This window comes from Xylona heveae, assembly GCF_001619985.1.
Source record: "Xylona heveae TC161 unplaced genomic scaffold L228scaffold_2, whole genome shotgun sequence".
NCBI lineage: Eukaryota > Fungi > Ascomycota > Xylonomycetes > Xylonales > Xylonaceae > Xylona > Xylona heveae.
This window is the reverse complement of record NW_017264194.1, coordinates 2,359,795-2,371,202: the sequence shown is the minus strand read 5'-3', so window position 1 is coordinate 2,371,202 and position 11,408 is coordinate 2,359,795. Positions and strand designations below refer to the sequence as shown.

Genomic DNA, 11,408 nt, shown 5'->3' with positions numbered 1-11,408 from the left:
GTCTGCCGCCGTATTCGTAGGCCGTCGTCACTTGCCGTGTGGTATCCTGGGACACCCTGGCATCGTTTTTTCTGTTGCGGCACACTGTGCTCAATAGGGAACAGCATGCCGCCGTCTTTCTAACCAGAAGAGGATGACGGCGCTCTTATCGCGCCCACCATTACCTGCTTTTCTTAACGCCTCTTGTCATCCCCGTTACGCGGCGCAGGAAGCGAACGGATGAGGTACCCGCCCCTAGGATGACGTACTCGTAGCGAGGGCGTTCTGCAAATCCTCGTCTGAGAACACTACAGTTATGGACTTTGTCTGAATTGCCAGAGAACAATGGGGGGAGAATTGAAAAGACAGAGAGGGATATTGCATATGTTATGGGCCCACAATAATTATGCGGGGGGATCTAATTGATCGACTCTATTTCCCCAGGTGTTCAAGAGTTCGAATCGAGGTGAGCGTAGTGGGGGAGAACGACCGAGCGAGGAGAGAGACAATTCAGGCACATGGTGTTAGCGAGGAATCAGCCAATCACATCGATTCGTCAGACCACCCGTCATTCTCCGAAGCGGCAAGCCAAGTGTCGATCCACTAGACCAAAAGAAGATGGAATGGGCTGCCTCGTCACAGGGTCTCTCATGCCACTACACATGTACGATGCTACCGTATGTACAGTCCCTGTACATGGCTTGAATTGTTTGAAGCCCAACCCCCCGAAAATCCTTCCGTTGCATGTTTCACTAAACGTTCAATTTGTTCCGAGGACGAGAGAACATGCAACAAGGTGAAGATGTCTCTCATGTCCCGCTGATTCGAGACCCGTCTACTGGGCTCGAGCATACCAGCCCTGAGATTCACTCACGCGACGAACCCCAGGCCTTGCATCAAAGCCAGATCCATCGTCCAGGTCGCTTTCTTTGGACCCTAACTTGCACTGCAGGTATTAGTGGCCTGCTCTTTGGATATGAGTGAGCAGCATTATTCACATCTCCTGATCCGGCCCAAGCACTTTTCTTAGATGTGGCCAAGTCAACGGGCACTGAACTGATGGAGATTCTTTTCCCTCCAGCACCGGTGTCATCTCGTCTGCTCTAGTGAGCATTCAGAGCGGGTTGTCGGGACGAGTCTTGACCACCGCCGATAAGAGCATCATCACCTCATGCACCAGTCTCCTGGCCCTCCTTGTCAGTCCGCTGGCCGGTATCCTGGCCGATCGGCTGGGCCGGAAAAAGCTCATTTTAGTGGCCGATGCACTGTTCATCCTCGGAGCCCTATGGCAGGCTTGCACCGCCAGCGTCTGGGGAATGGTTGCGGGGAGAGGCATCGTGGGCTTGGCAATCGGGGCTGCAAGCATGGTGGTGCCACTGTACGTAGCTTCCAGATGATTTCCCCGGAAGTCAAAAGCAAAATGGCATGTTAACCACCGACAATGGCATGTCATGTCCTGCAGGTACATTTCTGAGCTAGCTCCATCATCGTATCGCGGACGGCTCGTGACAATCTTCACCCTCTTCATTACCGGCGGTCAAGTTGTCGCCTATCTCGTGGGCTATGTGTGTTCCTCACACCTATCCGGATGGCGATGGTCCCTAGGCCTGGGTGCGCTTCCAGCCGTCCTCCAGGCGCTCATGCTTGGCTTCTTGCCCGACACCCCGCGCTGGCTCGTCAAGGCCGGAAAAATTGATGCCGCAAAGCGCGTTCTCGAGCAAGTCTATGGCTCTGGCCCGGGCATGCGCCAAGTGGCGCTTACTGTTCTTCGCGCGATTGACGAAGAGATTCTCGAAGAAGACGCCCACCGCACACGCCATGGCCATGGCCGGGGACCGGCAAAACGCACGTCTTGCTTGGGCCTCGCGCGCGTTCATGACCAAGCCGGCGAGTTATGCGGCGTTGCTTCAAACCGACGAGCTCTGACCATTGCCTGCTTACTCCAAGGATTACAGCAGCTTTGCGGGTTTGTAAGTCCTCCTCTATCCAATTTTACGCCTTTTCTCACTCGCCAGACTATTCACTAATTCTTCAATTAAACAGAACTCTCTCATGTACTTCTCCGCCACCATCTTCTCCATTGTAGGATTCCGTTCGCCAACATTAACCTCCCTCTCCATTGCCATTACCAACTTTATCTTCACGCTCCTCGCATTCGCCCTAATTGACCGCATCGGACGTCGTCGGATCCTACTCTATTCTATTCCCGTCATGATACTAGGTCTGGCGATTAGTTCCGCGGCTTTTCATTTTGTGCATCTTAAATCTATGCCTAGTACTACGACCAGCACCAGCGTTGCCGGTGGTACTCTCTCCAGCAGAGGCGGAGTAGGAGTTTCTGGTAGTGGTAGCAGTGGCAGTAGCAGTAGCAGTAGCGGTATCGATACTCCCAGTGTTTCCCCCAGTGACACACCCACCCCACACGACAACAATTTCGCCATCCTCACCATCCTCGTCGCCATGATCATCTACGTCTGCGGCTACGCATCCGGCATCGGCAATGTCCCCTGGCAACAAAGCGAACTGTTCCCTCTCTCCGTCCGCTCCCTCGGCTCTTCTCTCGCCACGGCCACAAACTGGGGAAGCAATTTCGTCATTGGCCTCACGTTCCTTCCCATGATGGACTATCTGTCCCCTACTCTTACTTTTGCACTGTATGCCGTTATTTGCGTCGTGGGCTGGGTCCTCGTCTGGCTCATATACCCGGAGACGTCCGGCCTCAGTTTAGAAGAAGTGGGGGATTTACTCCAGCGGGGGTGGGGCGTGCATGCGCATGCACATGTGCGGAGAAGCGGCGGTGATCAAGGAGGGGTAGGGGTATTACACAGACGTAGTTTGTCTGGGTCAGCGGCGTCGGCATCTGCGTCGTCGTTACAGTTGCATGATGAGCGGCGGTCAGGAGAGGTTGATGAGCATTCAGCATGAGCCGTTATCTGGCTCTTCTATATATTGAAGAGTTTTAAATGATGCATTTTCATTTTTAATGTTCATATCCGTTTTCGTTTCCAACATGGCTCGTTCTATATCCGTAACGAAGACGACCTTCAGTGATTTTATTTCTTGTTTCGGATGCCTCATCGTCCTATAATAAAGTGTATAGTCAGCCCACTCCGGGGCCCGGATCATATTCTCTTACTATCCTTTGTGACCTCCTTGTTTCACTATATGGCTACAAATACAGGTATATACTGCATCTTCAAAAACGTACTTGATAGGTGAGGAGTCCTACCTGGCCGTCTTTTTGGTTTGTTCTAATTCAACCACCAGAAAGCGCGTCCAGGTCAGCATTTGGCTTGGGGAAGTCGATGGTGGATGAACGAAACTTTTCTTTGGTCATAGTGACCACATGTCCATGAAGTGCCACAGATGAATCCTTGGATAACGAGACTAGGAAAATTCCTGCAAGGCACCAACGGACTTGCGTTGCCAACTGAGAATTATCGTGGTTGCCGTGTTGTCAAGCATATGCCTCTGCTTTACAAATCGAGATCCTCCTTTCAGCGAACGCTTTTTCAGCTCCGGAAATTCTTAGTATTGTGGATTATCTTCAAGAACTCATTGCTCCGGGCATGCCGAGTGCTATGACGGCGCAAATTATATTGACCTTTGGCGTCCGTAAGTCCCTTTCGAAAGAAATGCTTATTTAGGCGTGCCCGCCGACACCATCGCCGATATTTCTGATAACTCCAATACCGGCGCCACCTGGTAACAGAACGTAGAGCCATGCAGCCTTCCATCTCCAGGAGACGAAGCAACCTCCCCCAAGAATCTATTCTGAACAGGTAGCGAATCCACCTGAGAATAAGCTTGTCAAAAAGAGAAATTGAATGAATAGAATTGCCGAGTACACTGATGACTTGATCTATCTGATCAATCAGCATACGAGAATCAGACCAAAAGACAACCAATAGATCATGAAGGCTATCAGGATGTTACTATACCTCATCATACTCTTTGACATGGTCTTAGTGCGCATTCTATTTGCAAAGCAAATCGGTATTCTCCGGAAAATGTTGCTTCAAATTCAGATAAACTGTATGATTCAGAGCAGTCATAGGCCGGTCTCTCAGTGCCTTTTAAGCAATTCTGCTTATTGCTGTTTCTCTGTTTCTATCTTTCCATCTGTAGTTCCCCTCCCTAGCTGCACCTTGCCCAGGGCAATGATGTTGTCTTTTTGACTTCCGTTTAGGCAGATTGGCATTTGACTCTTTGGCTGCTTTTGCAGCCTTCTTCATTTTCTTGGTGCAGAAACAACACTGTGTATATATGAAATGCCGTCGATTTCTTTTGGAGAATCGCTTTCTTTGGGAGATAAAACCACTGGTGAAATAAGCTTCCGAGGCAAACCCCAACTTCCGTTTGAGTTTGAGAGCCGGGTGGGAATTATCCAGTCAGGAGTATATAGTGCGATCTCATTGGGCACATGGAGCTCGAGCTCGGTCGATTTCCCGCATTTAACAACTTCTCAAATAAATGAGCGTCGTCTTGATTCGCGGATATACTCCCTTGACATGGGGGTGGACCAGTGGTCTCAGAATGTTGAAAAAGAAAAAAAAAAAAAAAAAAATTATCAAGCATGATATTCTTGCTCGGATTCCATCCACCATTTTTATAATTTTCATCAGTTTGACAATGATCAGAGAATGTAGAAGCGGGCCCAACTTGGATCGATCGTCTCATCGCTCTTCTTTGAACGACGACTTGGTTGACGCGTTCAACCCGTTTAGATTCTGGAATACGCTCGACGGTATCATTAGTCTCAAGGAGTTCGTGAGTTTGTGCTGGCTGATCATTGTCTGGACAGTTATCATCATCGACATGTTTATTCGGATGAGACTAGAAAGGAGCAAATACACGAATGATTTCAGAAAACAAAAGTTGAAGAGATATGAGGAGCAGAATAACATTGAATAAATTAGATAATATAATTTTGGATAGTAAGATGAAGAGGGAGGTTGAAGAGAGTCTGAAAGGAGCGGCGTCACATGGTCCTTCTTATACTGCCCTGGCCAAGGGTACGAGATAGAGGAAAGAGGAAGGCACACAGGTGACTGAGTACTTTCACTGTTTGTTGTCACTTCCTCTATTCCATCTCTCGACATAATTCCCTCTTTCAGTTTATGTCAATCCTTTTTACGCAGCAAGTGAAGTGGAAATATATTGGCTGGATTGGGAAAGAGCAATTTTGGCAGTGATCAGTTAGGCTAACTAACAGGTTATCTTAACTCACCAGCCACATCGCAGTGGCGGCAACCAGTGGCCCAAGCTCAATGACATTCCCCACGCTACACTAAGCCAAAAAGGACCTTACCCACCTAACTTACACACCGCAACTGGTCCCTTAACCCTTGCCGGCTTGTTTATCAAGTGCGTTACTACTCTTCGTGCTCCATAAGACTTGATATATCATTTCCATCTATTTAATCATTAACATACTTTCTAATTTCAGCAGACAAATCTATTCGTATCGTCGAAATGCTACTCATCGGCCTGACCGGCTCGATCGCAACGGGCAAATCTACCGTCTCCCAGCTCCTCTCGCAAACACCATATAACCTTCCCATCATCGATGCCGACCTTCTAGCTCGCAAAGTGGTGGAGCCAGGTACGCCCGGCTACAACAAGATTGTATCATACTTTGGCCCAACAACACCAGATCTCCTACTCCCTTCACCAAGCGATGGCCAAGGCCGCCCACTCAATCGCCCCGTTCTAGGCCGCAGAGTGTTCGGTGACACTCCTGAGAAGAAAAAGGACAGACAGGTCCTCAATGGCATCGTACACCCCGCGGTACGATGGGAAATGTACAAGGCCTTGGCATACTACTATGTACGGGGACACTGGGCGGTTGTGCTCGACGTACCGTTGCTCTTTGAGGCTGGGCTTGACGCCATTTGCGGCACTGTAATGGTCGTCTCGGTGAGCGACCCAGAGATGCAATTGAAGTGGCTACGACAGAGAGATACACACTTGTCCGAGGAAGATGCGAGGAATAGAATTCAGAGTCAGGGCGACGTGAGAGAGAAAGCGAGACGCGCAGAGCAAAGAGGAAAGGGTAGAGGGGTAGTAGTGACGAACGATGATGGAATGGATGATTTGAAGGCAGAATTGGCAAGGGCCATGAAGGAAGTGAAGAGCACGAGTCCGACTTGGTGGGCTTGGTGTCTGGTTTTGATGCCACCCTTGGCTGGTCTGGTGGGGCTGTGGAATATTTGGGAGAGCATAGGGGCCTCGAGGAAATGGAAACAGCAGAAGCACAAGAGCTCGTGAGACAATTCACTTGTATTGTGTTTGGGTTTGGAACAATGTTTTTCGCTCGCCTGGGTTACGGCAATAATTACCTTGCGCCATCCCGGCAATATCTTCATGCGGCAGGGATTTGAGGTGTTAGTGCTTTCGTAAGATGGAGGAAATCTGATCCGCATTTATGATCCCTGCCTAGAGACCCTATACAATTTCTCTGACAGGGCTACTGTAACAGCTGCGACAGCAGCTTACTCCCCATGGAAGATTTTCATGTCTCTGATGCATTTTCAAGTCAGTGTCCTGAGCTTTTTTTTCACGATCACTTTGCTATTCGGCGATTCTAATCCCGGAAAGCCCCCATGCCAGGAGCATTGGCTCTCCGGGAACTGTTGCGGTGGGATACATGTCAGCCATAGTTTTCTGAATGATCTGCAGAGAATGTCGAATGCCGTTTGCAACTAAGACTTTCTAGCATTTTCCAGATGCTTCAGGGGCTATCGTTCAAGAGAGACGGATAATTTTAGAGTGATAAACAACGGCAGAGCGTTTAATCCAGATTTTTAGCTCTCTTTGATCCGGGACTCAATCAATTGATCAGACATACAACTATTTCAACGATCGGAACGGATATTCTACGGACATGTCAGTCATAAATCCGCCGCCGGGGATGACGCAAAGTTGCAAATCCGCACCGGCCGAACTTATCACCGTTGCTGTGGTTTCTATGTGTCGGGGTATTGAAGTGTTTTTCCATTCCGAGCGGCCTCAAAGGGAAGGTACCTCGAACCTCGGCATTTCTGTGTGCCTCGGTGCTCGGGATTTCTAAACTTGCGAGCTTGGCATCGATCAAAAACGGTTGGCAAGACAAACCAACGGTCAGTGCAGGGGAAATTACAAGCCATAAGAGCCGGAGAGGAAAATTTTTTATGCAATCCTTTGAAGATCTCAATAGCCCTGAATATTGACTGACATTTTATTGACAGAGCAAGTACAAAGTACGGGCTACAATATGTTGAACATGCCCCACCGCTCGGTTTGCGTCGGCGAAACCGGAAGTCGGCTCTTTCAATGAAACAGAATTGACCATAGCCAAGCAATTCGGCCAGAAGATTGACAAAGTAAAACCAGGATCAGGGCCAGGGCCCGAGAGGAAAGATCTGACCATATGGCTAGTCACAGTCTAATTGAATAGCTACTTGCCAGGTTTGAATTGCACCATTTCTAGAATACCAGCTTATTGATGACAGAAACAAAGTAGTGAAACCACTGTCAAATGGGCTGTTCGGGGCAAAGCCACGTTCGGAATCTGTGGTTCTTTATACAATCATTCATTCATCGCCAAGTGGACATTTGTATTGAAACGAAAATGAGGGTCTCTACTTTCTCAAACTGCTTCTTAGTGAATGTTGGTGCGCAGGATTTCCGCGCTGAATCTACTCCGGTAAGAGATGAAGGGCCTTTTCCGTGTCGCGGGTCCCCTTGTGGAGAATGGAGCCTTCGCCTAGGCCCACGTTGCGGGACCTGGTTCCAACGTGGTTGCGTAGGCTGACCAGACTACTGGCGCACGGAAATGATAAGGGGAGACCCTATAATTGATTGGTGTGAACAGTGTTTGAACCGTGGGTCTTTTTCCTTGTAACGCCAGGAGGAGGGAAAAAGAAAAAGAGAAGTGTACTTTTCGAATGAAATGGATCTATACATGCAAGTGCTTGAGCATGCAAGAGGGCAAGGAGGAGTTGATCGAGGATCAATCGGGATTACCAACAAAGTAACTGATTGTCAGGGACTCATTCAACTGCAGCAACCAACTTTGACGTAGAGGCGTGCGCTAAGGCCGGATCAATCAACATCCGAGATGAAGATGCTTTCTCTCCTACTTCATAGTTAGTTACTGTAACTGTAAGCTTACTTAAAATACGGTTTGTCGTATACGGATAAATCGGAGTCGAATTCCAAGTACGAAAGGTGCTGTTTTGTTTCATCAAGCCACAACTTATCGGAGGAACCTGTTGCGCTTGGCCGAAAGCGATGACCAAAAGCACAACAAGTCTGTCCGCCCCCCGATGCCCCTTCGGTCAACAAGCGTTTAGATTGACTCGCCTCCGCACATGAAAAAAAAGTTTAGTAAACAGTTTAGTTTACCTTAACTACTGTGGTTACCTAGTTGGTCCTTGGGCTGATTGCGGGCAACTAGACCGCCGGCCGCCGACGGAAACTCTCAGATCTCGCAAGTACCAACTACCTCCCCTTGCTGGAATCATCATTGGTATCATGACGACCCATCTCTTCACTAGCTGCTTCTGCCCAATGCTCCCGTTTTTCTTTGGCTCTCTTACGTCGTGTCAGATTCGTTACGAACTTCTTTTTGTGGCCCACCGACCGGTCCGAGCTGTAGTCGCCGTGCTTCTTCTTTCGTTTCCTTTATATTGATCCCGCTCTCCTCCATGGAATATGTTGATATAGTCAGTCGTCTAGCACACCACCAATAGTATACACATACTTGTCTCACCGTTGTTCTGGACATTAGCGTCATCCTCACTTCCCCTCTTATACAATTGACCTTCCAGAGGCTGTTATCGTCAATTGTTCAACTGTTCGTTTGGAAAGAAACAACAAGTGATACTGTTTGCCATCGAATATCCATCACAATTGGTATTGCAGAGGTTACGAAGCTCCCCGTTACATACAACATAGCGTCTCTTGTGCAAACAACCGATCATGGACGCTGCAGACGTTGATCTCGAAAAGGCCGAGCGACAGGCTAGTCCCAGCCAATTCCCACGCGACCCAGAAACTATCGATGAACGCCTGGAGCGAATTCCTACATCGTCCTCGACGTCGTCTTCGTCGAGCTCAGCACGAGGAAATGTGCAAGCGACCATGTCTCATGTGCCCACTCAGGGCGACCAGCTCGACCGGGACCAGCTCGAGCGCGAGCAGACCGCGCTGAGTCGGATACATACTCAGCGAAGCCAGCACAGCGGCACCGTGGGGAAATCATTACGTTCGCGCATGTCGCAGAAGCCATTACCAGAGTTTGGTGGAGGGAAGTCGTACCCACCGCCATTGCCCGCCAAGGAGGAATACGTTGTCGAATTTACTGGGGTAGATGATCCGCTGCACGCACAGAATTGGCCGTTCAGGAAGAAGTGAGTGTTGTACCCGAATTTGATTTGCTTCACTTGCCATCTGGAAGTAATTTTTCTTCGGGGGAATAATTCCAAAATGATACCCTTGATCGGACAAGGACTGACATGGCAATGTGTTTTTGCAATCCAGGATCATCACGGCAGCGATGCTCGGGTTCTTCACGTTCACGTCGGCCTTTGGCAGCGCCATCTTTTCGGCTGCCACTGGTGCGGTAGCCCATTACTTTGGCGTCTCAGTCGAGGTCGGTATACTGGGTCTGACCCTCTACGTGCTTGGATTCGCCTCCGGACCAATCCTGTGGGCGCCGCTCTCGGAACTTCAGGGGCGTCGTTTGCCCTTGATGATTGCATCATTCGGATTTTTCATCTTCCAATTCGCCGTGGCCACGGCCAAGGACCTGCAGACCGTCATGATCTGTCGATTCTGGGGAGGTTTCTTTGGCGCCTGTCCGCTGACCGTCGTGGCCGCCGTCTTTGCCGACATGTTTAACAACCGCAGTCGTGGACTCGCCATTACTGTCTTCGCCATGATGGTCTTTGCCGGTCCTCTCATGGCCCCCTTTATTGGCGGCTTCATTACCATTTCCTATCTCGGCTGGCGATGGACCGAATACATTACCGGCATCATGGGCGCCGCCTCCTTTATTTTGATTGTCCTCTTCCTCGAGGAGTCTTATCCGCCCATGATTCTCGTCACCAAGGCCTCGGAACTGCGTCGCCGCACCCGCAACTGGGGCATCCACGCCAAGCAGGAGGAAATTGAAATTGACATTCGAGAGCTGGTCGAGAAGAACTTTAGCAGACCTCTTCGCCTGCTTGTCACCGAGCCTATTGTCTTGCTCATCTCCCTTTACATGAGGTGCGAACCCTCCCCCTTTCATATACAATGATCTTCTATTACTCCACGTACCTTGACCCCGCTTACTGACCGACCCGATGATGCAGTTTCATCTACGGTATTCTCTATCTCTTCCTCACAGCCTATCCCATCGTCTTCCAAGGCGTGCACGGCATGAACGAGGGTGTCGGCGGCCTGCCTTACTTTGGCATGATCACCGGCTTCGCCCTCGCCAGCCTGTACATGTTTCTCACGCAACCCTCGTACAACCGCAAGCTTGCCGCCAACAAGAACATGCCTGTCCCCGAATGGCGTCTCCCGCCCGTCATCGTCGGCGGAGTCGTCTTCGCCATGGGTCTCTTCTGGTTCGGCTGGAGCGGATACAAGCGTGACGTGCACTGGATCGCGCCCACCCTCTCCGGTCTCTTCTCCGGCTTTGGTCTGCTCTGCATCTTTTTGCAACTCATGAATTATATCGTCGATGCCTACTTGATGTTGTAAGTCCTTCCTCCATTCTCTATTCCTTTCATTCCTCCATTTTTATTCTCTATTACTTCTTCTCCTCCCTTTTTTTTTTATCCTTTATTATCCCTTTTTAAATACCTGCTAATCTCAATAGCGCCGCCTCCGCCCTCGCAGCAAACACATTCATCCGATCCATTTTCGGCGCCTGCTTCCCCCTGTTCGGCCGCCAAATGTTCAACAATCTCGGCATCCAGTGGGCCGCGACCCTGCTCGGTTGTCTCGCGGCGATTATGGTCCCTATCCCTATCGTCTTTTACAAGTACGGCCATAAGATTCGCCAGCGAAGCAAGTTCGCGCCGACCTTTCCCAAGGAAGATGATGAGTAGTTTTGACTAGTTCTCTTACCTTGAGTTGTTGTTTTATTTGCAAGTCCCTTGCGAAATATTAGGAGTTTTCGTTTTTCCCATTTGAATCCTTGTTCTTCCCTTTTCTCCGTCTTCACCTCTGATCCTCTGATGCTCTGGCCCTCAAGCCCTCAAGCCTTACTATAATTCATCTCTAATACCCATACCCGTACCCATACCAATATCATGCCCATGTCCTATCTCTAATTTCTCCTTTGGGGGTCAAAGTCACGATATCTCTTTTTCTTTTTTCACTTTTCATTTTTGGCTTTGGCTTTTGGCTTTTCACATGGAAAATATATAACGTACGAAATGTACGGAAATTAC

The 11,408-nt window shown here is 49.4% G+C and overlaps 3 protein-coding genes across 3 annotated transcripts; all 3 read left to right on the top strand.

Annotated features, from left to right (window-relative positions):
- Positions 1–749: 749 nt before the first annotated feature.
- L228DRAFT_227483 (general substrate transporter) lies at positions 750–2,904 on the top strand (the record flags this gene model as incomplete). The annotated part of the gene is made up of 5 exons (XM_018330453.1): positions 750–959; positions 1,061–1,357; positions 1,442–1,949; positions 2,023–2,254; positions 2,312–2,904. The coding sequence occupies exons 1-5, from the start codon at positions 766–768 to the stop codon at positions 2,902–2,904; spliced, it is 1,824 nt and encodes a 607-aa protein (XP_018191131.1). The 5' UTR covers positions 750–765.
- Positions 2,905–4,611: 1,707 nt separating this feature from the next.
- Positions 4,612–6,249, top strand: L228DRAFT_236654 (CoaE-domain-containing protein; the record flags this gene model as incomplete). Its single annotated transcript, XM_018330853.1, has 3 exons — positions 4,612–4,856; positions 4,918–4,994; positions 5,432–6,249. The coding sequence occupies 3 exons, from the start codon at positions 4,612–4,614 to the stop codon at positions 6,247–6,249; spliced, it is 1,140 nt and encodes a 379-aa protein (XP_018191130.1).
- A 2,694-nt stretch (positions 6,250–8,943) lies between these two features.
- Positions 8,944–11,063, top strand: L228DRAFT_266037 (MFS multidrug transporter; the record flags this gene model as incomplete). Its single annotated transcript, XM_018334800.1, has 4 exons — positions 8,944–9,374; positions 9,505–10,233; positions 10,320–10,709; positions 10,832–11,063. The coding sequence occupies 4 exons, from the start codon at positions 8,944–8,946 to the stop codon at positions 11,061–11,063; spliced, it is 1,782 nt and encodes a 593-aa protein (XP_018191129.1).
- Between the last annotated feature and the right edge of the window lie 345 nt (positions 11,064–11,408).